Raw genomic sequence first — 27,939 nt, 5'->3', positions numbered from 1 at the left:
TTTTTTTTTTTTTTTTTTTTTTTTTTTGTTTTGTGGGGGGGTGGGGGTGGTGTTGGGGCTCATCTATTTCAACCACCTCTCCAGCAAAAAAATTCAATCATTTTCTCATACCCTTTAAAATTTTTATTACACAATTCTATATTCAAACAAAGTAAATACGACTGAACGAATAAAGCAATGCTAGCTTAGGCGTAACACATATACATATGATTCAATTTACAAAATGAAATCCAAAAGAGGAAACAGAATACTAACCATCCCTTAAAGCAAGAACCTTAATACAGTCCATGACTGGGGGAATCATACCTATGATTATAAATGTACTGTTGGTAAATTAAGTGCATATACTTTTCTGAATGACCAAATCAGTAGCATTATCCCGTACTCCAGTTCGATCCGTCTTTAAGAACTGCAAGACACCTCATGTAAGTTGAAAGCTTTCTAAGGGATAGAAAAGTTGCTCAATTCTTTGATTCTTACCTGAGCTATCTAATCATAAGCTCCTTATTTCATCATAATTTAGATCATTGTTAGTTGTCCTGCATTTACTGATTTAGGAACCTAGGTTGATCAAAAGAAATTTTAATGCAGCTAATATTTCCTAGAAGCGTTCAATGCTATAATTTTAACACTTACATTACAACTCAATCGTTTTCATATCAAGAGCCTTAAGATTTACAATAGTCACAAGCCGAGTAAGAACCAACTTGACAAGGCTAGAGCATTTTCCTCTTTTCTGTGTTAAGGTCGACAAAATGAAGGAAAAATTGCCCCAAATCTAACTCATCAAATTACTTCTTAACTAAGAAAGTATTATTGAGTACTTTTATGGGAGCTCAAACAACAACTAAATGGAACATAAGTCGAAAAAATGAAGGAAAAATTGCCCCATATCTAACGCATCAAATTTCTTCTTAACTTTGAAAGTATTATTGAGTACTCTTACTGGAGCTCAAACAACAACTAAATGGCACAAGACAAAGTTGAGAGATTTACTAGATAATCACATTTTAACATAGAATAGAATTCCAACGGACGTAGTGGATGAATTCCCTCTAAAATCAGCAGTAGACCTCTCAAGTATATACGAAGTATATCTTTAAAAACATAAACATGATGATCATCTATGGTATATGTTAGGACTTAAAGTAGGACCGACAAAAGCTCACATGACATGATAATCTAACTTGTGATCAGCTTTAAATTTTTTTTATTAGGTGGTGGCATGAATTAATTAAATATAAATAATTAAAAGAAAAGGAACAAATACCTTAATTTTCAAAGAATTAATTTAGGAAAATTTGTGAAGAAGATCCTTTTAAGTAGACCTTTTTGTGACAAAGGCCCTTTTATAAAAAAAGGTGGCACAAAAGGCCTTTATATCATGTTTAGGTTGTGAGGAGGGTTCTTTGACCATTTTTCGGCGTTGACTTTTTTATTTCCCGGCAAAAAAAAGTCACATCTAAGTTCCCTTTTTTCTCCCTCCTCTTTTCCCTCATTTTCCCCTTTTCCCCCCCTATTAAACCCTAATTTCTGAAAACAATTAACACCAAAACTTTAATCGTAATCCCATAAATTAAAATTGAAGGCTATTCAAAGTAATTCAAGGCTAATCCTCCCCACAATGAGAGAAAATAGGGAAAAAAGGGAATTTAATAAGTCACGTGCTTTACACGTGGCTTTTTTTGGCTGGAAAATAAAAAAGTCAACGCCGGAAAATGGTTAAAGGACCCTCCTCACAACCCAAACATGATATAAGAACCTTTTGTGCCACCTTTTTTTATAAGAGGGCCTTTGTCACAAAAAGGTCTAATTAAAAGGACCTTCCTCACAAATTTTCCATTAATTTACTCTTATCTTGCAAGTTAAATCTCATTAAATTTGAGAATTAGATCAAGTGAGAAAATTTAAATCATCTCTCAACATGAGAGAAAACACAAACACAATAAAATCTAAACATTGCATGTAAAATTGCAAAAGCTCCTATAAGAGAACTGACAGATATGATAGAAAATGCTGCATCCAGCCACAAGTTTATCAGTTTGCTGATCAACCTTTAAACTTATTTTATTAAAGAAGAAAGTAGCAAGGCCTTGATAACTTATTACATAATCCCAGAGTCCCAGGAATGTCTCAAATCAAAAGTCAAAAGTCACAAAGTACCACTGCTTTTTATTCATCTAATTACAAAATTAGAATGCTGTGCTAATTATAGTTCAATTATTTTCTGTCACTTTTTTTTTTTTTTTTTTTTTTTTTTTTTTGACACAATCTAGAAACTTAGGGTTCATTTGGCATTACTGTGGTTTTCTGTTTTTTGGTTTTTTTATTTTCAAAATCATATGATATATGACATATAATAAATAAAAAATTTAATTAATTCATATGATACTATAGCTATTGAAAGATGAAAGCTTTTTTATAATGTTAGTCTCAGATTACTAGATTTATGTTGGGTTTCTAATAGCTCAATCAAAGATGATGAAATAGATATTACTCCCTCCGTTTCATAATGTTAGTCCCATTTGAAATCAATCACATAAAATAAGAAAAGAAAAATATTTGAAATCTAACATTAATGTACAAAATAATTCATAATTAGTTTACCTTGTTTAAGTTTTTTTTTTTTTTTTTTTTTTTTTTTTTTTTTTTTTTTTTTTTTTTTGGGAAAAGCATAGGTCATAATGCTTAAGTGTTGACCAAGCTATTAGAAACCCAACATAAAATGCCCAAAATAGTGTATGAGATTAACATTATGAAATGAAGGGAGTATATATTTTCATTTAAATTGTTGACCAAGCTATTAGAACCCAACATAAAACAAATTCACCAAAATTATAAGGTACAGGCGGTTGTACTTTACTTGGTACAGACAAAAATCGCGGAAAGAACATATAGCTGTTTTGTAACATCCATTTTTATTTTTTATTTTTTATTTTTTATTTTTTATTTCTAAATTTAAAGAACATCTGTAATAATAATGAAGAACATGATAATAATATGTAATGAACATAATTTAAAGACAAAATTCAAAGAACATTTCACAATAAGCAATGAATATTGTTTCGGGGATTTTTTGGATAACCCGAAAGGGGGATATGGATTCCCGCGGGAGACAGATCTAGAACGCTACACTCGTACACGTGAACACCTACAAAACAACGGATCTTCGGTTTACCGGAGATCCACCTCCGACGATCAAGTTAGTGACCGGAAAACTGAATTTTAGAGAGAGAAAGTAGAGAGAAGTGAGAGCATATTTTGGGCATTGTGCCTTTTGGAATTGTATATCCTCCTTTTCCATCATGAAATGATGGGGTATTTATAGGAAGATGGGAGATCATGCTCCTAGGATTTCAAAACCTAGGAATATCGGTTGCCCTATACGTGATTGACACGTGTATTAGGGTTTCCTTCATGCTAGGCATGTTTCCTTAATGGGCTTTGAGCCCTTTATTTTATGATAACTCTCTTTAGGCTACGTGTCATGCTCCTATAAGCTTTTTATTTAGCTGAGCAGGATACCACGTGTTGGCTTACTATTGGGCCACTTGTTGGCCTCTCATTTGTCTATAAAAGGAGGTAAAAATACCCCGAAACATAAGCCCCCCGAGAGGGGTAATTTCTCTTCTCAAGAGGGATTATACCTCTCGAAAATGACTTTATTACTTCTTTGGATTCGGCATCATGTCTAGTTCAATTAAAAAAGGTTTGATTAACTTGGAAAATTTTTATACCTTGGCCGGTATGATATTTTCTAAGTTAATCAATCATAATAATGATTGCCCTTGAACTAGACAGATGTCGATCATTATGCTTTTAAGCCCCACTTTGATTGTCTTGCGACTAATGGGTTACTTATAGTACCTTATTACAAGGTTTGAATGGCTATTAAGCTTTTTTTTCAATTCCTCTTATGATGTTTGCCCTATTTGGTCTATCCCTTTAGGGATTATCTTTGGACCTAGGCTTGGTAAAAGATATTGTCATTTATACAATTCTTCCTTTAATCACTACCACAAAATGTGGAATAAGCAATACACAATACATAACTGTCAAGTTGGATAGGCGATCTCTAGAATTATATAAAACGCCTATGTAAGATGAGCGTTTTATATGTCAAAACTTTTAAAGCGCCTCCCATAGTTAACCGTTGTGTTTGATTTTTATATTATTTTAATAAAAATGTCACTTTACCTACACAACGCCTATCTTTGTTAGGCGCTCTATATTGTTTTATCTATTTTTTAAAAATAAATGAAAAACTGACAAACTAACCCTAGCACAGTACGGTATCCTCTTTCTCCTTTACCCTTATTCATAGCCGCCCATGCCCTCACTTTTCTCCTCTTCATCTTCTAAGGTCCTCATTTTTTCTTACCTTTCATTTTCTGAATTCTATGGCTTCAGTCTTTCTCCTCATTTGCTCCCTTCACTCCCTCTTCTAACCCTTACTCTTTCATCTCTCTCTTCTAACTCCCTCCGTTCTCCACTCTTCTCGACGATGTGACGCCGCGCGCACTGCCGCTGATGAGGCACTTTCATTCTTGCTCGATGCCGCTTCCTCGTCCACCAAAGTTTGTTATGGTAATAGTTCATCTCCTTGTCCCTCAGTACTTTTAATTCAAATTTCTTGTTATCTTTTTAAAATTTGGTTCTAATTCTCAATTAATTTAGATCTAAAATTCTGATTTTCATTTTAGATGTGGTTTTAATTTTCAATCATATTAGATCTAAAATTTCTGGTTTTCATCTTTTAATTTGTGGGTGTTTCGTGCATCTCTTAAGTTTTTGTGCTCTGTTGAGGTTTTTATCTTTAGAATTTTCATCTAAAAAAAATTGTTAATGTGGTTTTCATCTTTAGATTTGTTTGGGGTGCTTTTCGTCTTTAGATTTGTTCTGGGTGTTTTTCATCTAAGATTTTTTTTTGGGTTTAATTATGAACTAATTGGTTTATTTTGTTGGTTTTAATACTCATTTATTTCTAAGTTCTTTATGTTAATTTTTTTTCTTTAGGATATGGATACTTGAAAGATGAAGTTCACAAGGCGTATTAAGCTCGTTGAGTAAGGAGGTTTTTTTTTTTTTTTTTTTTTTTTTTTTTTTTTTTTTGTTGATGATGATGATGGTGATGATTTTAGCTTTATTGTATCAAATTCAAAATTAATGTAATAAATATTTCATATATTTTTTCTGGAACGATTATAATCAAATGTAATTCTATCATACAAGTATATATGGTGTTTTATTTATCACGAAATTATTATTATTATTATTATTATTATTATTATTATTATTATTATTATTATTTCTAATAAAAAATAAGAAAAAGAGAACTGTTATCTGAGATAGGCGTCTCTATCTACATAAATATAGAGCGCCTACCCTAAGTTGACCGTTCTGTTTTCCTTGTTTTTTATTTATTTCCTACCAAGAATAAGAAGCGCCTATCTTAGATAGGCGTTCTGTATTGGTTAGATATAGAACGCCTCAAAGAGGCGTTGTGTAGACTTTATAAGGCACCCCACCAGAAGAACGCCTCTAAGGCGTTCTATATTGCTTGTTTTAGGCGTTCTGTATTCCTTTTTTTTTGTGGTAGTGAATGGCCAATTAGGCTTAGATGCTTGTTTTGCATTCGTTTGGTATTTGGTCTAGTCTAGAAGGTTTTGATTAACTTAGACTAGGCAAATGCCGAGAAACATTTAACACTTGCCGAGGGGCTTTGCCTCGTGTCTGTACCGAATTAGATATAGCATTTGTCGAGATTCTTAGTCTCGTCTCTATGCCACGTGGGATGAATTTTCCTTTGTCTTTTCTAGGCGTCCAATGATTTTTTAGCCGTTTAGACTAACTTTTGAGAGGCCAATTGACATTATCTTTTTGGCCCTCTCAATAACTTCAAGTTCTTGTTAACGAGAAGTTTCATCTTATGCCCTTGTCACTTATGAATCAATTGGGCTCGGACTTAGTTGGCGCAAAAGTTGACCATCTGTCACTTCTTGCCCTTGCTTTCAGAATTCTATTTGGCGTATAGGCTTAGAATTCCTGCATTTTGGAGTACCTTTGAGATTTCTATTCGACATTTCCGCCGCCTAAAATCTTTGTACTTTGGGAGTTTAAGCTATACAATGAGTTTTGCCGAGTAAATCTTCGGGATTATACTCGGTGTTTTACCATCGTATTGGAAATTATACTTGGCAATGTTGATGTATGTATCTTCCATCTTGGCTTTCTCCTTGCATAGGAGCTCGGCACATGTGCCATTTTGCTCTCTTATGTGGTAAGTCTATTCATACTAGGAAGGGTGATGTATGAACATCTCAACCTCTTTTAGAGTTTTCTGTACTTGTTCGGATGAAGGAGCCATTCAATGTACACTCGGATCATATAAAGATTTGTACATAGCCCTATTAAGGGAGGCTTATCCGAAGGTGTTAATATATTTATTGGGTCGAAGCCTTATACTAAGGGACCTTTGTCCTTAATTTCATGAAGTGGCTACTCAATAAGGAACTTTTGGACCTAAGTTTTTCCTTATTGCCCCAATGGGGTGGCTTGTCTTTCAAAGACTTGAATTAAATGTGATGGCTTAGCATTTGGTATAGTAATTAGGCCATTCAAAAACTGGAAGGAGCTACCCTATCTTATTTTTGATAGGCTTTCTTCTATTTTTGATTTTCACCTTGATTATATTGTAACGATACCCGACATTGAAGCTATCTTGCGAGTAATGAATGCTTGCGTAGATGGTCGGACACTAAGTAGGCATCTTGAATTCATGGAGGGCCTACTCGGCCTAATTGCATTAGGCTTTAGAAATTTGTTGCCGCTTGCGGTCTTTAGTAATAAACCGAGGCCTAATGGTCCTCGTCCACTTGGCTCTTCACAAGTGACGCTTATCCTTCTAAAGGAAGGTTATTTTCTCATTAATTGATCGACACTTTAACTCTTCCAATTTATATTCCAAAAGGAAGATTGTTTTCTCAAGGTAGGCCTTTCGGCTCATGCATCGGCCAGCTCGATCAGTTGCTTTGCTATCATTTGCGTACTAGCCCCTATCCATTAGGACTTTACGCTTGGTTAGCCTTAAGTTCGTTTGATTATTTTCGGATAGGCCTGATCTTGGTGCTCAGTTTCACTTTGTCGCTGCATGAATGCCTTGCCCTTGATCGATGTTGTTAGATACTCGTCACCGATGCCATTCGGTTGGAGCGTACTAAGTTTGGGTGACTCTTTTGGTGCCCCTTGTACAAGTCTTAAGACTCTACATTTGGAAGCTCGGCATGTGTGCCGCCTAGCCCCTGCTCATTCTTCAACAATCGGCTGCCTGCAACTTGTGAAGGAGTTATGTCTTCGATAAGTGCAATTACTAGATATATCAAGGATCATTATTATGGAGATAATAAGTTCGTTCTTTTGGGTCGTCATTATCTGTTGCTAGACTATGATCAATGATCTTTGGGCTAGTCAAATAGTCCAAAGCCCGCTAGAATGGATCCTATGAGGTCACACACAAGGGTATTGGGTTAAGCAAGTTAGAGGCCCATTAATGGGCTTCATGAGCAAGTAACTAATCATGAATTGGATTGGGCTAGCATAGTTAGATTAGAGTTAGGTTTTAGGCTTTGTCATGGACTCTTATTTAGAGATAAGATCTATAAATAAGATCCATGCCTAGGGTTGTATGACATGACAATTGACAGAACAATTAACAGTTGATTGTGAATCAAGCAACAAGAAATCCCAAAAACCCTCACACTCTCTCTCTAACCCACGGCTCTCTCTCTCCTTCCCTTTGGACTCACAACCGGCCACCCTTAGTGGCGCGTGTGGTGGTTCGTGGTGGTTCGTGGTTGGTTCGTTGCTCGTTCTTCTCCTTAGAAGGTCAATTGAAGGGTTCAATTGCAACTAACTAGCATTAGTGGAGGTCTTAATCCGTGCCCGTGGACCAAGTAGAGGAATCACGTTTGAGGTTCTTTATCTCCCCTGTTCTTGTTCGATCACACGTGGAATCATGCTACAAAGGTATTAATTCTAATTCTTTATGTGTTATGCATGATCTTGGGATTAGGTGCTATATGAATATGATTCATGTTTTCCGCATTTTTACCTATAAACACCTACAGTGGTATCAGTTAGCCTATGCATGTACATATATTGAATATTAATTCTTTGATAGTCTACAATTTTAATTCAATTAGGAGGGAGAATAATTTAATTATGGGTCAATTATTATTTTAAATGTGATTTAACAATATAGAATCATTAAAAGTTGTTTAATTTGCTCCAAATTACCCATCAAAGATCCGAATTTTGCCCCTTTATCACTCGAAAAATTCGAACCCCCCACCCTAATTTTTCAAAAAAAAATTCGAAACCCTAAACCCTAATTTGTGAAATTTATGTTTTGGTTTTGATTCAATTTGATTGTTATGTGTTTATAGAATTTAATCTATTTGATTTCATGCTAAATTATGAATTTTTCATGATCAAATTATTTAATTTAAGAGTTAAATTAAATTGGGGATTAATTTCATGAAGAACCCTAATTTCAAGATTGAATATGATTTAATTTTGAAATTAATTGGACCACATTAAGATTAATTTAATTTTACAAAATTGTTTTGTTTTTATTTAAATTAAAATAAAAAAAAAGGGTTTTTAAAGCAGCGGCAACCGCGGCTGCCGCTCCAGGTGGTCCGGAGGGAGGGCGGGGCAGCAGGCGGGTCAGGCAGGGCAGCAACATCAGCACCGTGCAAGGGCTGCGCGGCACCGCTGCTGCTGCTGTGCACCGCTGCAGTGCAGCGTAAACCTCACGGTGTACGACTACCGTGGCCAGCTTCGGCTGGCCACACCATGGTGGCTGATGCACGAATTTCAACAAAAAAAAATTTTAATTTTATTTTAATAAAAATCAGATTAAAAATAAATAAATAAATAAATAAAGATAAGTTTTGATTTTGAAAAGATAATAAACAAAGTTAAAGTGGTTAATTTTGTTAGGTTTGGATAATAATGGAGCAAAAGATTCTATTTGGATAATAATTGATTTAATGAGATTATCCCATAATTAATTTTGGATAATAATTGATTTAAAATATGTGATTGGCTAGGCAATTAGGATAGAATCTCCTAAATTAGTTAGGATAATCATGGAAAATAAATATGATTTATCTTCCATAATTAAAATATGATTTGATTCCATCTCTTACCTTAAATAAAATATAGGATATTTTATGATTGGTTAGAAATAATATATGATATTATCTAATTGCAGTAATTAATTAATTAATTAATTAATTAAAAATATGAGATATTTTGTGCCATGTTTTCTTAATTATGATCAGTCGATGTTGTAGTTTAGGAAAGCATGATGAGTGATTTATTATGTGGCACTTTATAATATATGATATTATTTATTGCTATATATATACTAGTATGGCCCATAGATTCTAAATATGATATGCGCATCGTTTCGTATTTTTGTAATCTAAATATGGTCTGCGTACCGTTAAGTATTTTTGTAATATTATTTTATTTTATTTAAGTAGTAGATAGAATAGAATAATATTACAGGTTGCAATGATCCAAGAAGCCAATAGAGTGGAGGCCCAAAGGAATAAGATGGATAAGATCCATGAGGATTCAAGTGGGAGCATTTTTCTGCTTTATTAGTTTTCTTAGGATTAAGGGGCCATACTATGTCATGTTTTATTTATGCATTAGTAGATTATGCATGTTAGATTTATTTTATGTTGATTGATGATGCGTTAGAGTTCACTAAATAATCACAACATAATTGAATCTAGGTCCTAGTAATATTGAGGTTGTTTTTCCAATTGAATACCCAACAATCCTATATCATGAGTGATGGGTCGGCCTCAGCAGAGTGTCACTTGTTATCGTAGGTAATTTGGGGTAGATCACGTTCTACACATTTAATTGGTTATACTCAACAAGGTTACCTAAAGCGTTTAGAACCTTGAAGCTAAGTGTAATAATTAAACATGTGATGGTTAATTATTCAACCAAGAGTTACAAAGAGTTGTAATCAGTAAAGAGTTTACTCACCTTGAAAATGTAATGCTTGATGGTAGGGCCTCAGTCCGGTTAACTATTACACAAATAAAGGGTCTTGGAATCATTTAATTCAATAGGGATCATTTTAATATTGAATAAATGCTTTAAAGTTACCAATTTAAATCGTTTATGGTACTTTAAATTTATTAAACATAATTAATGAACTTTGCCTCGTTTTGTTTTTTGTTTGTAGATGAATAACTATAATGACAACACTATTTTGCCAACGAAACTAAATTTAAGGCTGAATCTCAGAAACTTCAGGGAATGGGAGAACGAGTTGAGAAATTTTCTCATAAGCCAAAAGCTTGAATCTCGTTTATATATACCTGTTGAGGGTAAGTATACTGAAGCTTATGATCCTGAAAGGCATGCGAAAATTGTTTCGGATGTAGAGAAAGTCAGGAATCTCATTTTAGAATCTATTCCAAATTGTTGGAAAAGAAGGTTCAGGCAATATGAGTTAACCAACTTGTGTGAATGTCTTCGTGCCATCTATCGAGGTGGCATTGGGGCATTAGGAAGTGGAGGAGGAAACTTCAACGACTACAATGTAAGAGAGGTCGTTAATTCGATCCCTTAAAGTTACTACTCCTGGACTGACAGCATAAGGTATGAGGCTTACAATGTTCATTGTAAGATAATGACTAAGAAACTCATGCCTGGTCAGTCAGTAAGGACCCATGTCAATGAACTGATTGATTTATTCAATCAGATGGACGTCCTTGGGAAACCGTTTGATGATGACTCCGCACATGACATAATCTTGTTCTCACTCCACGATGGATTTGATATAGTAAGGCTTACTCATAATGATGAGGGCTCGACGGTGACATTAGTCAACCTTTTACTCAACCATGCTGAGGAGTACCTGAAAAGGAGACAAAGCGAATGCTTCTATTGTGGTGATTGGCTTCGCCATACACTAGGGTGTCCCCATTATACACCAGTGAAAACAGAAGGTAAGGAGTTACTTGATGTTTTTGTTGTAGAAATAAATCTTACCTCTTCTTCAACTTGGGTATTCGATACCGGTTGTGGTGCTCACATTGTTAATAACATGCAGGGCCTTAGAGGGAGTAAGGCGTTAGAAAAAGGGGAAGTCACACTTCGAGTAGGAAATGGAGCAAAAGTTGCTGCACTTGCTATTGGAAACAATCATTTGAGACTTCCATCTGGTTTTATTTTGGTGCTTAATAAATGTTATTATGTTCCAACTATTACCAAAAACATTATTTCAGTTCCTGTTTTAGATACTGAAGGATTTTCTTTTGAAATAAGAGACAAATGTTGTTTTATTTCTAAAGAAAATATGTTATATGCTAACGCTAAATAAATTAATGGTTTGTATGTCTTAGATTATACAACTCATGTCTACAACATAGATCATAAAAAGCAAAGAACAGATAGATCAAACCCAACTTACCTATGGCATTGTAGGCTTGGACATATTAACCAAAAGCGCATCTAGAAATTACATAAGGATGGACTCCTTTCAACATTTGATTATGAATCATTTGAAAATTGTGAGTCATGCTTGCTTGGTAAAATGACTAAGTCACCCTTTACAGTTGTAGGTGAAAGAGCAAGTGACCTTTTGGGACTCATACATACGGATGTGTGTGGACCAATGAGTTCAAAAGCTAGGGGTCAATATAGATACTTCATTACTTTTACTGATGATTTAAGTAGATTTGGTTATGTTTACTTAATGAAGCAGAAGTTGGAAGCCTTTGAAAAGTTCAAAGAATTCCAAAATGAGGTACAAAACCAACTTGGGAAAACAATTAAAGCATTACGATCTGATCGTGGTGGTGAATATTTAACCCAAGAATTTGATGAACATCTGATTAACTGTGGAATACTTTCACAGTTAACCCCTCCAGGGACGCCACAGTTCAGAATGGAGAAATAGGACCTTACTGGACATGGTTCGGTCCATGATGAGCTTTACTGATCTTCACATATCATTCTGGGGATATGCACTAGAAGCAGCTGCCAGAGTACTGAACAGCAGCCCGTCCAAAGCAGTTGAAAAGACACCATATGAGATATGGAATAGAAGAATACCAAATTTGTCTTTTCTCAAGATTTGGGGATGTGAAGCCTATGTAAAACGTTTACAAGGCGACAAACTACACCCTAAATCAGATAAGTGTTTCTTTGTGGGTTACCCCAAAGAGACAAGAGGGTATTACTTCTACAATCGCGAAGATAACAAAGTGTTTGTTGCTCGCGATGGTGTCTTTCTAGAAAAGGAATTCCTCTCTAGAAAGCCAAGTGGGAGTAAAGTAGTTCTCGAAGAAATTCGAGACGAGCAACAAATGGATGTGGATAACACCACATTAGAGGCGAGGGCGCATAATCATGTGTCGGAGCAAGCTAATTCAATTAGCGAGACTCCTATCGTCCCACTTGAATATAATTCTTGCGAAAATCTTCAAAGAGTTGAAGAGAACATTTCTATTGTTGCTCCTACCCCACGTAGGTCTGCCAGAATCAGAAACAAACAGTTTGTTGAAGTTCTGTTAACTAAGGATTCTGAAATCTTCTTATTGGAGAATGAGGAACCTACAACCTACAAGCAAGCTTTGGCGAGCCCCAACTCAAATGAATGGCTTAAGGCCATGAAATCTGAAATGGAATCGATGTCTGAAAATGTTGTGTGGATCCTGGTGGACTTGCCTAATGGGGTAAAACCTATTGGTTGCAAGTGGGTTTACAAGATAAAAACAGACAAGGATGGAAATGCATACATCTATAAAGCAAGACTGGTTGCGAAAGGGTATAAACAGATTCATGGTATTGACTATGATGAAACCTTTTCTCTGGTAGCAATGCTGAAGTCCATTCGTATTCTTCTAGCGATTGCTGCATTTTTCGATTACGAAATTTGGCAAATGGATGTCAAAACCGCCTTCTTTAATGGGTTCTTGATGGAGGAAGTGTATATGACACAACCTGAGGGTTTTGAAGATCCAGAAAATCCTGGAAAGTTATGCAAGCTTTAGAAATCCATTTATGGATTGAATCAAGCATCAAGGAGTTGGAACCTTTGTTTTGATGAAGCAATCAAACAATTTGGTTTTTTCAAAAGCAAAGAGGAACCTTGTGTATACAAGAAGTATAGTGGGAGCAGCATAGTTTTCTTAGTCTTGTATGTAGATGACATACTACTCATGGGGAACGACATACCAATGCTTGAGTCAGTCAAGGAATGTTGAAGAGTTGTTTCTCCATGAAAGACTTGGGTGACGCCGAGTACATCTTGGGAATCAAGATCCATCAGACAGGTCTCGAAGGATGATTGGACTGAGTCAAGAGACTTATATTGATAAGATTCTTGATAGGTTCGAGATGGCAAAGTCCAAGAGAGGATTTCTCCCCATGTATCATGGCATTACGCTCAGTAAATCTCAATGTCCGGTTATGCCAGACAAGATAAGACGTATGGCGATTATACCTTATGCTTCGGCAGTAGGGTCTATAATGTATGCCATGATTTGTACAAGGTCGGATGTTGCATATGCTTTAAGCATGTGTATCAGATTTCAGGCAAATCCAGGTGAAGCGCACTGGACAGTTGCCAAGAACATCCTTAAGTACTTGAGAAGGACTAAAGGAATGTTTCTAGTATATGGCGGCGAAGATGAGTTGGTTGTCAAAGGTTATACGGATGCGAGTTTCCAAACAGACAGAGATGATTTTAAATCCCAATCTGGATACATCTTCTGTCTGAATGGAGGAGTAGTGAGCTGGAAGAGTTCAAATCAAAGCACTGTCGCAGACTCTACTACAGAATCAGTATATTTAGCTGTTGTCGAAGCAGCTAAGGAATCAGTTTGGATTAAGAAATTCCTTATTGAGATGGACATTATACCAAGTGCTCAAAAAGGGATTGAGTTGTATTGTGACAACAATGACACCATTGCTCAATCAAAGGAGCCTAGGTTACACTTCAAATCCAAACATGTTGAGAGGAAGTATCATCTCATTCGAGAAATCGTTGGCAGAGGAGATGTCAAGATGTGCAAAGTTCATAAGGATGAGAATATCGTTGATCCACTTACTAAACCTCTTCCATTGCCTAAGAATGAGAAACATGTTAATGCAACTGGATTGAGGCTAATGATGTAATTTAAGTTGTATTTGTTTTTAGAGAAAAACTTATTACATATGTAATACATTCATTGGCAGAATTATGTTTAATCAGAAGTTTATCATTTCTCTTATTTAATTGTGGTTTCAACATTAAATAAAATATCCAAAATAATTGTGGATTGATGGGCTCATCAGGTTGATTTGTTAATGACCTGGTGAATGAAACCCCACAGGTGAACAAAATCCATATGTTATTCTAGTTCCTAGTTCGGAATCATTAAACTGGACATAAATGATTTCAATTAATGGACTAGCATGTAAGATTGATTGGATAGCGTTGTTTCATGGGCTATAGGAACGTAGTGAAGCTCGGTCAATCACATGGATATGCATGAATGATGCATGATTGAACTATAGACCTACTTTGAAGCTCAAGTATAGAGCTTCCGGATATATTAGTGGATTCCTTTGACATGAGTGGAACATTGATTCCATTCAATGATTGATGTAACTGTGTACATTCAAACGTCTGCCTGTAACTGGAGATTATAAAGGGTGTTTCCTGGTTACCTCATGATTTGAGTAGGAGCCTTGGTTGCCACAAGATTGGATTGAGTCTACCTATTTAATTAGGAATGTGTCTTGGTCCCTTGAAGAAGGAGAATTCAGAAAATGCATGGCCGTGCTCAAATGGATTACATAGTAATCATTTGTTTTGTAATTCTAACTCAGTTTTTCAAGAAAAGATTTGTAGATTGATATGATCACGACATGAGATGCAATCATATTATCAAATCGACACACATTGACTTAAGGAATTTGAATATTGAATATTGCGCACTTGTCTCAGACAAGTAGGAGATTGAAGGAGTTATGTCTTCGATAAGTGCAATTACTAGATGTATCAAGGATCACTATTATGGAGATAATAAGTTCGTTCTTTTGGGTCGTCATTATCTGTTGCTAGACTATGATCAATGATCTTTGGGCTAGTCAAATAGTCCAAAGCCCGCTAGAATGGATCATATGAGGTCACACACAAGGGTATTGGGTTAAGCAAGTTAGAGGCCCATTAATGGGCTTCATGAGCAATTAACTAATCATGAATTGGATTAGGCTAGCATAGTTAGATTAGATTTAGGTTTTGGGCTTTGTCATGGACTCTTATTTAGAGATAAGATCTATAAATAAGATCCATGCCTAGGGTTGTATGACATGACAATTGACAGAACAATTAACAGTTGATTATGAATCAAGCAACCAGAAATCTCAAAAACCCTCACACTCTCTCTCTAACCCACGACTCTCTCTCTCCTTCCCTTTGGACTCACGGACGGCCACCCCTAGTGGCACGTGTGGTGGTTCATGGTTGGTTTGTTGCTCGTTCTTCTCCTTAGAAGGTCAATTGAAGGGTTCAATTGCAACTAACTAGCATTAGTGGAGGTCTTAATCCGTGCCCGTGGACCAAGTAGAGGAATCACGTTTGAGGTTCTTTATCTCCCCTGTTCTTGTTCGATCACATGTGGAATCACCCTACAAAGGTATTAATTCTAATTCTTTATGTGTTATGCATGATCTTGGGATTAGGTGCTATATGAATATGATTCATGTTTTCCGCATTTGTACCTATAAACTCCTACAACTTGGTTAGCTGCCGGTCGCTTAGTCTTTTGAAGAGGGTCGTCCACTAGCAATGTGCACATCACTTAGCGATATTGCCTTTTGAATGTGAGGTAGGTAGGCTTCACTAAAGGGAATCTCAACCATCTTACTAAGTAGCTATGATCTTGGCTTAGAGTTGTCTTGCATGCCCATCTTCAAGGGATGAGACGCAACGTCTGCTTGGACAAGATGTTGGTCGATCTCAGCTCTTGCCCACTTGGCAATATTATTCTAGCAGCCTATTTTCTCAAAGATATCTTCATTTTTATGGCCAGCTCTGCTTCATATCCATATTTGGCGAGGGAACCAGTAGCTAGTCGTTCTACCTTGGTGCCGAATTGTTTGTGCTTATTAACTTCTTTTGCAAAGGCCGCCTAGAATTAAGAAGGAGGCTCCTTTGCTTAATAGCAGCTCGGCCACCTAGCTCGATTAGGCTGTTAGACGCACAAAAATGAGAAGGTGGTCATTTGATAAGTAGCAGCTCGGCCACCATCTAACTTCATTTGGCACATTGGCCAATTCATTCCATGTACGCCTCAAAGCGGTTAGGGTGTCCTTTGCTAAATAGTAACTCGGACACCTAGCCATGGCTGAATTAGTACATTGTCCGCCTGAAATTGGTTAGGAGGTTTCTTGTTAAGTGGCAACTCGGACACCTGACCATGGCCGACTTAGAACATGTCCGCCTGAAATTGGTTAGGAGGTCTCTTGCTAAGTAGCAACTCGGACACCTGACCATGGCCGACTTAGAACATGTCCGCCTGAAATTGGTTAGGAAGTCCGTTGCTTAATGGCAACTCGGACACCTAGCCATACCCGACCAACTATTCACTCGGCCAGGAAGCTCGGATAGGTTTTTTTTTTTTTTTTGAGATCATTATTCTCAATCATAATAATGATGCTTGATTTTTCCACCGAAATCAAAGGCATGTGCCAAATTAATAGCTCATGTTTTTTCGGACTTCTTCATCTTTCGGGCATCTTGTGCTCGGCTATATTACTGGCCGTCTGAATTAAGGAACTTAGGCTCTTGCTCTATAGCAGGTCGGACACTAAGCCAACTATCCTTGATAAGGCGAGCTTTCCAATGTTACGCGGTCAAGAAGCTCGGTGAATTTGCGGGCCGTGTGAAAGTAAAAAACTGGACCCTTCTTGGCTAGGCTGCTGCTTCATACCGTTGCTCAGCCAGGGTACTCGTTTGCTTGGTCAAATTGCTCAGCGGACTATAGTTATTCTGTCATAAGCATTATGCACTGAAGTGAAGAGATGGTGCTGGCCTGAAGTGCAACTCAAACTACTAGTTTTTGGTCATTTATCTCGTTATTATTTTTCTCGGACACGCTGCTAGACTAGCTCGGCCAGATGGTAGGGCCAGGCTGCTGTCCGCATGGAAGCGAAGACACGAGGAGCTGCTTGAGGGGAACTCGGCCAGACTGCAGCTCGGCAAAGTAGCTGGCCGAGTGAAAGTAGGAACGTTGTGCTTTGTGTGAGGGCAGCTTGGCCTTTTGCTAATGCCGACCTGCTATGATTGCAATGCCCATCATCACGTATTTATTCGGACAGAGGCTGTTCAGCAGCTGCTATTCTTGACCCTGCAAGAAATTATGGTTGCACATAATTGGAAATCTAATGCTTCTCTAAGGTGCAACTCGGCCTGCTTGTTGGGTTATTGCTGCCGAGTGCTTGCTTCTACCAGCTACTGCTATAAGGTGCTTATCTAATTATTGATGGCCGCAAGAAAATGAGTACATAGAGGGCAGCTTGAGGGCAACTCAGCCAAGTTGCAGCTCGGCCAAGTTACAGCTCGACCAAGTTGCAGCTTCGCCAAGTTTTTGGCCATATGAAAGCAAGAACTTTGGTGGTTTGCGTGGTGGCAGCTCGGCCAGGCCAAGGGAAGGTTGCTATCAGCCAAATTTCTATGCAGAGGAGGGAATAGCCGTGTGTTTGACTTATTGGTCCATTTCTATTTTCGAAAAGGTATTTTATGAAGCGTTCTGACACCGTGAGCCCGACTAGTAGAAATCATTTCCCTTATTTTTGACGATTTTCTTCGTCGTCAAATAGATGAAGGACGAGCGTCTATTTTAGTTGTCCGCCTGAAACTCATTAGATCATCCTTTGCTCAGAGGCAGGTCGGACACCCAACTCGGCTCCCGTCCGACCACCTATTCTCGCGAGGACCATCTTCAAGATTTTAATCGGCCTCTTGGGTAGCTCGGACTGTTGGGAAATTGATTCAAAAGTTGGTTATTATTTAGAATTATTAGTGTACGTGGGTTTATCATATTTGAATAATTTTAGGAGTCTAGTTGAGTGGATTATCATGAATTAGTCAAAGAGTATATTATGGGTGTTAGTGGGTCACGTATTTACTTTGTGCTGTTAGTGGGTATTAGTGGGAAAATCTAGCCTTAAAGATAGGATTTTTTAGTTAGCATTATTTACTATTTAAAGGATTGATGTACTTAATCAGGATTATCATAATTTCATAAGTATTTTGCTATATTTATCTTTTCTATGTTCTTCTATCTTTAAACTTCAACATGGTATCAGAGCCGATGGTTCAATCCTAGGCCTTATTAAAATAAAAAAAGTCATGAGTCGTGAGTTGTGAGTGAAACAAAGAAGAGTCGTGAGTAAAAAAAAATCAATCGTGAGAAAAAAAAAAGAAGTGTTGTGAGTCTTATAAAAAAAAGTAGTCGTTCATTTTTTGTGAGTCAGTAATCATGTCAAATGGTGGTATGAATTCGTCGTCGCAACCATTGATTCCAATATTCAAAGGTGATTAATGTCAGATTACAAACTTTACGTAGTAGTTTTGAGAGTATGGCTATGCAAAGTAAAGAGTCTGTTCAAAATTTTTTATCAAGAGTGTCAGGAATTGTAAGTCAGATGAGAATCTATGGTGATTCCATCACTAATGAGACTATTGTGAGTAAAGTTTTAAGATGTCTTAGCAAAGAAAAAAAAGTATAAGCATGTCGTTACTGCTATATTGGAGGCAAAGGACCTATCAACTTATTCATTTGATAAGTTGATGAGTTCTTTGATGGCTCATGAAGAGAGGATGTATAAGTCTACGGATGAAGATGTCGAGGACGAAAAAGCCTTTCAAGTTAAAGGGCAAATGTCGAATGGTCGTTATAATGATGGAGGTCGTGGTCGAGGTAGTCGTGGTCGAGGTCGTGGTGTTGAAGAAGGTGGAAGTCGTGGTATGAGTAGCATTCAATGCTATTATTGCAAGAGGTACGGTCACAAAGAAGATCGTTGTTGGGATAAACAAAGAGATGAGCAAGTTGGTGATCAAAGCAAGCAAAACAATTTTGCTCAAAAGGTTGAGGAAGAGAGCAGACTCTTCTAGGTTCAAGTGTTTGTGGTTGAAGAAAGCAAGTCGTGGTCGTGTACATGCCTATAGTGCATACAAGTCGTGATGCTTTTGGTGTCGAGATGAAGTCGTGTTCAAGTCGAAATTGCAAGTTCATAGTCGTGAGATTCTTGGAGCAGTGAGAGCATACAAGTTGTTTTTTATCTTTTTGAATCAAGGGGGGAATGTTGGGAAATTGATTCAAAAGTTGGTTATTATTTAGAATCATTAGTGTACGTGGGTTTATCATATTTGAATAATTTTAGGAGTCTAGTTGAGTGGATTATCATGAATTAGTCAAAGAGTATATTATGGGTGTTAGTGGGTCACGTATTTACTTTGTGTTGTTAGTGGGTATTAGTGGGCAAATCTAGCCTTAAAGATAGGATTTTTTAGTTAGCATTATTTACTATTTAAAGGATTGATGTACTTAATCAGGATTATCATAATTTCATAAGTATTTTGCTATATTTATCTTTTCTATGTTCTTCTATCTTTAAACTTCAACACGGACAGGTTGCTTGGCCACATTAAAGTGCAAGGGAGGTTCCTTGCTCAAAGGCAGGTCGGACACTAAGCAAAGGACCGACCTGCTATGCATGGGAATGCGTGCTTTCCCTTTTCACTCGGACAGGGCAACTCGGCTAAAAAGCTGCTTGTTGCTCGGCCTACTTGCTGACTGCTGTTGCTGTACGCTGCTACTGCCGAGTCTGTTCGGCCAGACTGCTGACTGCTGCTCGTCCAGACAGCTACCTGGTCAGGTAGGAGCTCAGTCAGGCTGCTTGGTTGGCAACTCGGTCAGACTGCCTTGGCCGAGTTGCTATGTTTGTAATGGTGAGGTTTCCGATTTCACTCAGACAACAGCTTGGACAGATTGTTGGCCGCCCAAAGTCAAGAACTTGATGCGTGTTTGAGATGCAACTCGGCCAGGTAGCTTGGTCAGATTGGCTACCACGCTGTTGCTATGCTCGGTCAGCCATGGAAGGGCTCGGCCAGGTTGCTGTTATGCTTGCAAGGGTGTGATTTCCAATTTCATTCGTCCAGCTCAATTCGGCTGCTCTTGGGTGCCTTGGAGGACTAAAACTTGGAACATAGAGCTTTGAATGATGGCAACTCGGTCTCCTAGCTTTGGTTGGCCGAACATCTATGCTTTCAAGGGCATACCTTGCGATTTTATTCAGCCATGGGTGGCCACACAAGAATGATAACATGGTGCTTTAGTGAGAGGCAGCTCGGCCAAGCACATGGCCATGCTACTCGGACTAGCTGTTCAATTGCCGAGCTGCTATGTTCATGAAGGTGTGCTTCGTACTTTCATTCGGCCAGCATGGCCAGCTTGCCGAGTACCTACTCAAGCTTGCGCTCCAATGGTTTGCACCTTCGCAGTACATTTTTGCTTGTGAAACCGAGCCATGTATTACATCTTTACTCATGAAACCGAGCAAAGTATTGCATATATATATAAATATATATATATATATATGCATGTGAGCTGTACAAGTGAAATATAATTGAAAATGCATGCGAGCTGTTGGACGGCTTTAACCCTTAAGTGCTCTTTTCATGCAAACAAAAATGCATGTGAGCTGTACACATATTCATCCAAATGCTTAATCAGCAGCTGCATGATCCTATCATGTACATACTTTTTTTTATGTATTTTCATTTTTTCATTTTTTTTTTTTTAAAATTGGCCATTCGGCTTATATATATATATTTTAATTGTGGTATTGAGTCGTCCTTTGACACTATCTCTCGGACGTACTCATGAAATTTCAAGTATTTTTCAACTTGTAAATTTCTAAGGGCTCATACGCCTAGGCATGCCCTTGCCCCACTTGGGTAAAAATACCTTGGGCAATTTTTAGGACTTCCTGATGTTCATCCGTCCGTCCATTATAAGGCCGGATGGATTCATCGACCGAGTGGTCTTCGTGGCCGAGTAATTTAGCTAGGGAATGCCCCTGCTCGACATTCTACTTTGCTTGTATGAATAGCTATGCTTGTGTAAGCAAGCTTTGCAATTTTGCTTGTACAAGCTACTTGGCTTCCCTATACGAGTAGCTACGCTCGTGTCCACGAGCTTCTCAATTTGGCTCGTACAGGCTGCTTGGCTGCCCTGTACGAGTAGCTATGCTCGTGTCCACGAACTTCTTGCTTTTGCTCGGACGCTTTTCCTCATCCATTTGACAAGTCGTTTGACTAGCTCGCGGGCACACATCAAACAATGTAGCTTGATGAAAATTTTACTTGAAATTTTTTTTTGATAATCATAATAATGATCATGACTTTGGGTTTTAGTGCCGCCCAAGTCTTATCTTCAGACAAGAGTTCGTCTCATTCTCTTAAGAATGACGACAATCTAGACGATCTAGAAGAATTACAACTTTGCCCTCACATTGGGTTATATTTGTAACGATGGGTTCTACTTCATGATTTGGTGTTCGAATATGGCTAAGTGCCATTCCAGATGTGTCTCCCCATAGACGGCGCCAAATGTTTCGGGGATTTTTTGGATAACCCGAAAGGGGGGTATGGATTCTCGCAGGAAACAGATCTGAAACGCTACACTCGTACGGCCTGAACACCTACAAAACAACGGATCTCCAGTTTATCGGAGATCCGCCTCCGACGATCAAGTTAGTGACCGGAAAACGGAATTTTAGAGAGAGAAAGTAGAGAGAAGTGAGAGCATATTTTGGGCATTGTGCCTTTTGGAATTGTATATCCTCCTTTTCCATCATGAAATGATGGGGTATTTATTGGAAGATGGGAGATTATGCTTCTAGGGTTTCATAACCTAGGAAAATCAGCTGCCCTATACGTGATTGACACATGTATTAGGGTTTCCTTCATGCTAGGCATGTTTCCTTAATGGGCTTTGAGCCCTTTATTTTATGATAACTCTCTTTAGGCTACGTGTCATGCTCTTATAAGCTTTTTATTTAGCTGAGCAGGATGCCACGTGTCAGCTTATTTTTGGGCCACTTGTTGGCCTCTCATTTGTCTATAAAAGGGGGTAACAATACCCGAAACAAATATTATATCACAAATAAAAGTATATTACACTGACTATCAAATATCACGGACATATGTTCGTTTTACTCTTTTTTAGTGCAAATATGTTCTTTTTTACTTTAGGTATATGTTCATTACATTTTAATAGTATGCTCTTATTACTATAGCTGTATGCTCTTTACATTTTTATAATATGTTCTTCTGCGAGAAACGTCTGTATGATACACCGTACAAGAGCTTGTAAGAACCACGCACTACAAAATCAAATTAAATCAAAAGCTAACTTTTAAGCATTTCAGCGAATTGATAAATGAACCAAAGTTACACTGATTAAACTATCAAAATCGTATTTTCCGTTTCAAAATTTAGCCGTTTCACCTAACCTTTTTTTTTTTTTTTTTTTTTTTTTTTTTTTTTTTTTTTTTTTTTTTTTTTTAAGCTCATTAGAGAGCACACTAAATATGTAACCAGCAAAGCTGGAACAAAATATTTAAGCTCCCTCGTGCATCTTGTTCTTCCCTCTTTCACCATATTTAATTAATTAAATATGCATCATATGCATTATGATCATCATCATTAGAGAGCATAGTTCTTTCATTCTCTAAGGCACTAATGCAAATACTAGTGGGAGAAACTATATTACACGGAACAAAATATTTAAGCTCCCTCGTGCATCTTTAGCAAGCTTGTCAGCCACCTTGTTCTTCCCTCTTTCACCATAGAAAAGCTTCACTTTAGGTGGTTCTTGTAGTTGTAACCTGCAAAGATTCATATTTGGAGTTAGGATGTAGCCATATTGTGGGTTAGATAGCTCATCCACTAGATATTTGCAATTCGTTTCTACTCCACCCCTTTCCTCGAATCCACTCTATGGCTAAACTGATGGCTTGAAGTTCAGCTTCTTTAGGAGAAGCAGAGAATCCCCTCCATTGAAATCCCCCTTTCCAGGTACCAGACTCATCCCTACAAACACCCGCACAACTCGATTCCTTGGTGGCATGAACAAATGAAGCATCCACATCAATTTTGAGAAAAGATGGAGGGGGGTCCCATGTAGTCAGATTGGGCTCTAGAAGAATAGAACCATTCACTAGCAGCCCAAATACAATGGGAGATGGACTTCTGAAGACTTTGATTATTGTTTGAGATCCACTGGTTTCTCCTCTTCCATATATGCCATAGCGCAAATGAGAAGAGGATATTCCATAGTAGGTTTGAAGTGAATGTGGATTTGTGCTTTAGGTTCCTGCAGATCCAGGAATGGAGAGGTTCATTTGCATATCTGTAATAGGCAGGGGGAATGGTCAGCTCTAACCAGAATTCAAGAGCTCTAGGCAGGAAAGGAATATATGGGTTGAATCTTCTTCCTCATAATGGCAAAAAACAGAGTTGCTAGATGGACCAACATGTCCATGGAAGAGATTTGCTGCTGTAGGAAGTCTCTCCCAGATAAGCTGCCAAATGAACAGTGCTTAATCTTAGGATAAGTATCAGCTGCCCATATGGTCTTCCAATCAATAGATTGGATCTAGAGGGCATGTTGTTGCTGCACCCTATTAGTAACAAGCCATTCTTTGGCTTGCTATCAAACTTGCCTTTTTGCTCCATACGGTGAAGTTGAATTCAGTTTCATTTGTCAGATAAATACTATCAATCCTTGCAAACAACTCATGAGGCAGCTGGAATTGAATTGCTTCTTCCAGCTCCTGTTTTGAGTGGAATTTGAGCTTGAGCTTGGTTGCTCATACGACCTATCAGCTTGCTTCTCATGTTTTCAGCATGAAGCATGCACCAAACCAGAAATTGATTGTGTTTCCATCACCTGGTTCCCACTTGAAGCTTTCATTGAAAAGATCCGATCCCTTCCCTAAAGCATTACAGATGTGGGATCCTTTTATTTAAGGAGGTGGGGAAGTCCTTATTCCTCATATTTCTCAAACAGAATTTTCCCTACCCAGTTTGTTTTCCCATCTAACATCCAACAAAGTCTTGCCAGCCCAAGCTTGTTCAATTCTTCATGGATTTAAAAAACCCAAGCCTCCCTTCTCTTTTTCTTGACAAACATTTCTCCAAGAGACCTAGGTTATTCGTTTTTTATCAGAGTTCTCTCCCTCTCCCCAAAGGAAATTTGAACATATGGAGTCTAGCTTGGTAGTGATGCACTTAGGAAGCTTTAGACAAGTCATTTGGTACCTAGGGATAGAGAGTAAGGTTGACTGAGTCACATAAAAATAACCACAACATTCTACCAAAATCAACTCCAGAAAAAACACATAAATCAACCCCCCCATATTACACAACAATGAAAATATGAGGCAGATTTCACAACCTACAGAAACTCTTAGTATTAAACAGATAAGATAAACAGAATCAACAAAGTATAATAACCAGTGCAACTGCTTCTGACATAAGCAATGCAAAAAGTATCCAACTGTATTAAGCAACCTGAAAAACAATCAAAAATTTTCTCCAAAAGAAAATCACAACTCCAAAACAAACTACTACAGAGCTAAATTCTTAAACAAAGCCCTCTAATTGATAAGGATTCTCATATGTCAGCAATTTAGTGAGACTTAATGTGCTGCTGGACAACATTGAGCCCTTCCGACTCCTCACCAAAGTCCTGAAACAAGCAAAAAAAAAAAAAAAAGGGTTAGTGCCGTCATAAAATAAAAAATAAAAAATAAAAAAAAAAAGGAAAAAAAAGATGTAGCTCATAAAGCAACCAACAAAGACAAACAGGGGATCTACCTTAACTACTACGCATGAACAGCCAACAACTTTCCTTGCTTTCCCCTCCGAATCAATCTTGCAAAGCTGCAGAAGTATCGGAAAAAAAATAGCATAAATTAGCTTTATTGAAAGGTCAACATTATGCATATTCCTCAAAAACTCAAGTTGTGGCATATAAAAGAAGAAATCTACGCTTGGAAGATATCCAAATTAACTGCTAGCTAATCTAAAGATGAAAAATATCTCTAACATCAAATAACAACGCTCAACCAGTAAGTTAAACATTTGTGAAGTATGTGTGAGTTGCAAACAATAATGAATAATCCCATTACCCATCCAAATGACAAAATAAGGTCAACAAATAAAAATTAACATCAAGAAATTCAATAGTAGAGTAACTTACACCAGCCCACTCGCCTAAGGTCTTGGCACTTGGAACGGTAAGCAAGTTAACGTTGTGCTCGGCACATAGAGCTTTGACCAATTTGACATAGTCAGGTTGGTCACAGTCCTCGGCCAACAGGCAGAGCTGAGCAGCATGCTTCTCAATGACTTTGGCACCCTCGTGAAGTCCGCGGGAAAGGCCACCGTGTGCCAGAGACTTCTTGAGAACAAGCTGCAGAGCAGTCATCAGGTCCATGGTCTCCCCCAACGGAGAAGGGGTCTCAGTAGCCGGAACAGCAACAGCAACCTCCTCACTAAAACCAATTCAATATAACCATATAAAAACTTGGGCCACCAAACACATTCAATTAAGTACATTTTTTGACACATTCATTCAAGTACTTAGGACTTCTCTTAGAAGAAAAATAAAACATATAAATTGGATAGTTAAGAACATACCCAGACATTGTAGGTAAATTGATGCAAACCTTCTCTTATCCTGTAAATAATGCGAACAACCCGAGAATCAGAAAGTCAGACATTATAGCGATGATCAAATTAATGAGCAGAGTAAACTACATATGTTATCGCTTTGACTAATTCACAAACCAAAAGGCATTTGAACTCACATGGTACAGCATAACCATGCTTATATCATATTGACAATATATATTATTAATCCCTAACCTAAGCCAAAAGTATTGATCCGTCTGTGAAATTAATCATAGCAGGCATACAGTTAATTTATTCAAGTTTTCAGAAAAAAAAAATAATAAAAAAATAAACAGCCATTTTAACGCGTACATTCAACATAAGCTAAAACCCTAAAACGTATATATCAATAACATTTCAAATTGTCGATTTCAATCATTTTTCAAATTGAGCGGATGATAATATCAAATTGCAGGAAAACCCTAAAACATATAAATGAATTACATTTCAAATTGTGGATTTTAATACAGTAATAGTATTGTAGATAATTCATGAAATTTATCTGATTCAAATTTGACGAGTAATAAACATGTATAAAAATGTATAAATAAATTAAATAAATTACAAAAACATGAAAGTATGAAATTGAATCGCAGAAGAATAGAGCGAAAGAGAAAAGGAGATGGGAGAGAATGAAAAACCTCGAAGTTGCAGAGTGTAGATAGGTTCGTCGGAGGCGCGCTAAGAATATAATGGAGAAAAGAACAGGTTTTCTGATGTTTTAAACCACCTAAAACCCTGACCCGAAACACTTCCCTTTTCCTTTCAACACCTTTTCATTGGATCGGATCCCATTTAGGTCCATCAATATAAAGAAATAAGGGGCGTTTGGATAGTGTATTTTTTTTCTATTGGAACTAGTTATTCGTCCGAGCGATGTCCCGGTATATCACAAATTTATAAGTTTATTCAAAATTAATTAATAAGATAATTACTAAAAAATATTAATAAGTGAATGAAAAATATAATAATATATATTTATCTTTTATTAATGTATGTAAGAATTATCATATTTAAATAGGGAGGTTATACATATAAAGAGTTTATCAAGTAAATTAAATTTTATTATTGAAAATAAAGTCATGTCAACGAAGAGTTTTTCAAAGAAACTAAATATTAGTACAAATCAATATATTAAGAGAAGAGTGATGACACATGGCATACATGTGGCACCAAATCATATTGAATAAAGGGTGACACATGGCGTTAGCATGGTGTCCCTATGAGTTTTAATAATATTATAGATTATAGATGGATTCAATTAAACCAATACTGTTACCGTGTGTTTGGTTTGAAAGTATGGTAACAATTACCATTACCTAAGGAATATGGGTTATCCCTCATTTGTTACCTTTAAAAAACGTGGGGTAACAAATACCCTTACTCTCCTCCTAACAAATACCCTTTCTTTGGTTAAACCAAACAAATAAAAAGGTAATAGCTAAATGATTTCTTCCCCCTTATTATTTGTTTCTGTTCCACTCTGTTTCCATTTTCCGAATCAAACGCCCCCTAAGCCTAATTAGCCATTTAATCTGCACAAGCTTAAATGGAAAAAATTGTAAAATAACCTTTTTAATCCTATAAAATTATTATGGCAAGCTTAAATGGAATTTGATATGTTTATGCTAAAAGAATTATGTCTTCAACTCAAGTGCAATTATTAAGTATTATTTGGATTGTATTATGGAAATAATAATTCGTTTATTTGAGTCGGCTTTACATCTTGCTATAGAAAATACTATAGACCTTTGGGTTAGAAAGAAATAAACATGTAGCCCATCTAAACGAGGTCACACATTCAGGTTTGGACCAATCAAAAAACCCGAAGCCCTAAGTGGGCCTAAGGGTGGCCAACCCAGAGAAGAAAGGGGAAAGGAAAACCTAACCTAATTGGTGTACACGATTCCCTTTGATTTGCTTTGACGTTGTTGCTTGAATTACATTTACTAGTTTGACTCATGCGTTAGTTCAGGTTAGTGTAGTCGATCCCACAAGGAGTTGACACGGACGACGCTTTACACAAGAAGGATCGAAGGGGATAGAGTAACTAGGAGTCTCGACATTCCACACATGTGTAGGAGTGGAGCCGACTAGAGGCATTG

At 37.2% G+C, this 27,939-nt stretch overlaps 1 protein-coding gene across 1 annotated transcript; it reads right to left on the bottom strand.

Moving 5' to 3' along the window:
* Positions 1-24,586: 24,586 nt before the first annotated feature.
* On the bottom strand, positions 24,587-26,594 carry LOC145580162 (small ribosomal subunit protein eS12-like). The gene is made up of 5 exons (XM_081637549.1): positions 26,476-26,594; positions 25,802-25,841; positions 25,362-25,656; positions 24,977-25,042; positions 24,587-24,848 (listed from the first exon to the last, which is right to left on the bottom strand). The coding sequence occupies exons 2-5, from the start codon at positions 25,807-25,809 to the stop codon at positions 24,789-24,791; spliced, it is 429 nt and encodes a 142-aa protein (XP_081493675.1). The 5' UTR covers positions 25,810-25,841; positions 26,476-26,594; the 3' UTR covers positions 24,587-24,788.
* Positions 26,595-27,939: the final 1,345 nt, after the last annotated feature.

Source organism: Chenopodium album, chromosome 14 (genome assembly GCF_948465745.1).
Source record: "Chenopodium album chromosome 14, dcCheAlbu1.1, whole genome shotgun sequence".
Classification (NCBI taxonomy): Eukaryota; Viridiplantae; Streptophyta; class Magnoliopsida; order Caryophyllales; family Amaranthaceae; genus Chenopodium; species Chenopodium album.
This window is presented reverse-complemented; position numbering and strand designations above follow the sequence as displayed.

Coding starts and splice junctions, on each gene's coding strand:
- LOC145580162 (XM_081637549.1), bottom strand. Junction 25,043..25,361: donor CCTTAGGCGAGTGGGCTGGT/GTAAGTTACTCT, acceptor ATACTTCTGCAG/CTTTGCAAGATTGATTCGGA. Junction 24,849..24,976: donor GTTCATGCGTAGTAGTTAAG/GTAGATCCCCTG, acceptor TGCTTGTTTCAG/GACTTTGGTGAGGAGTCGGA.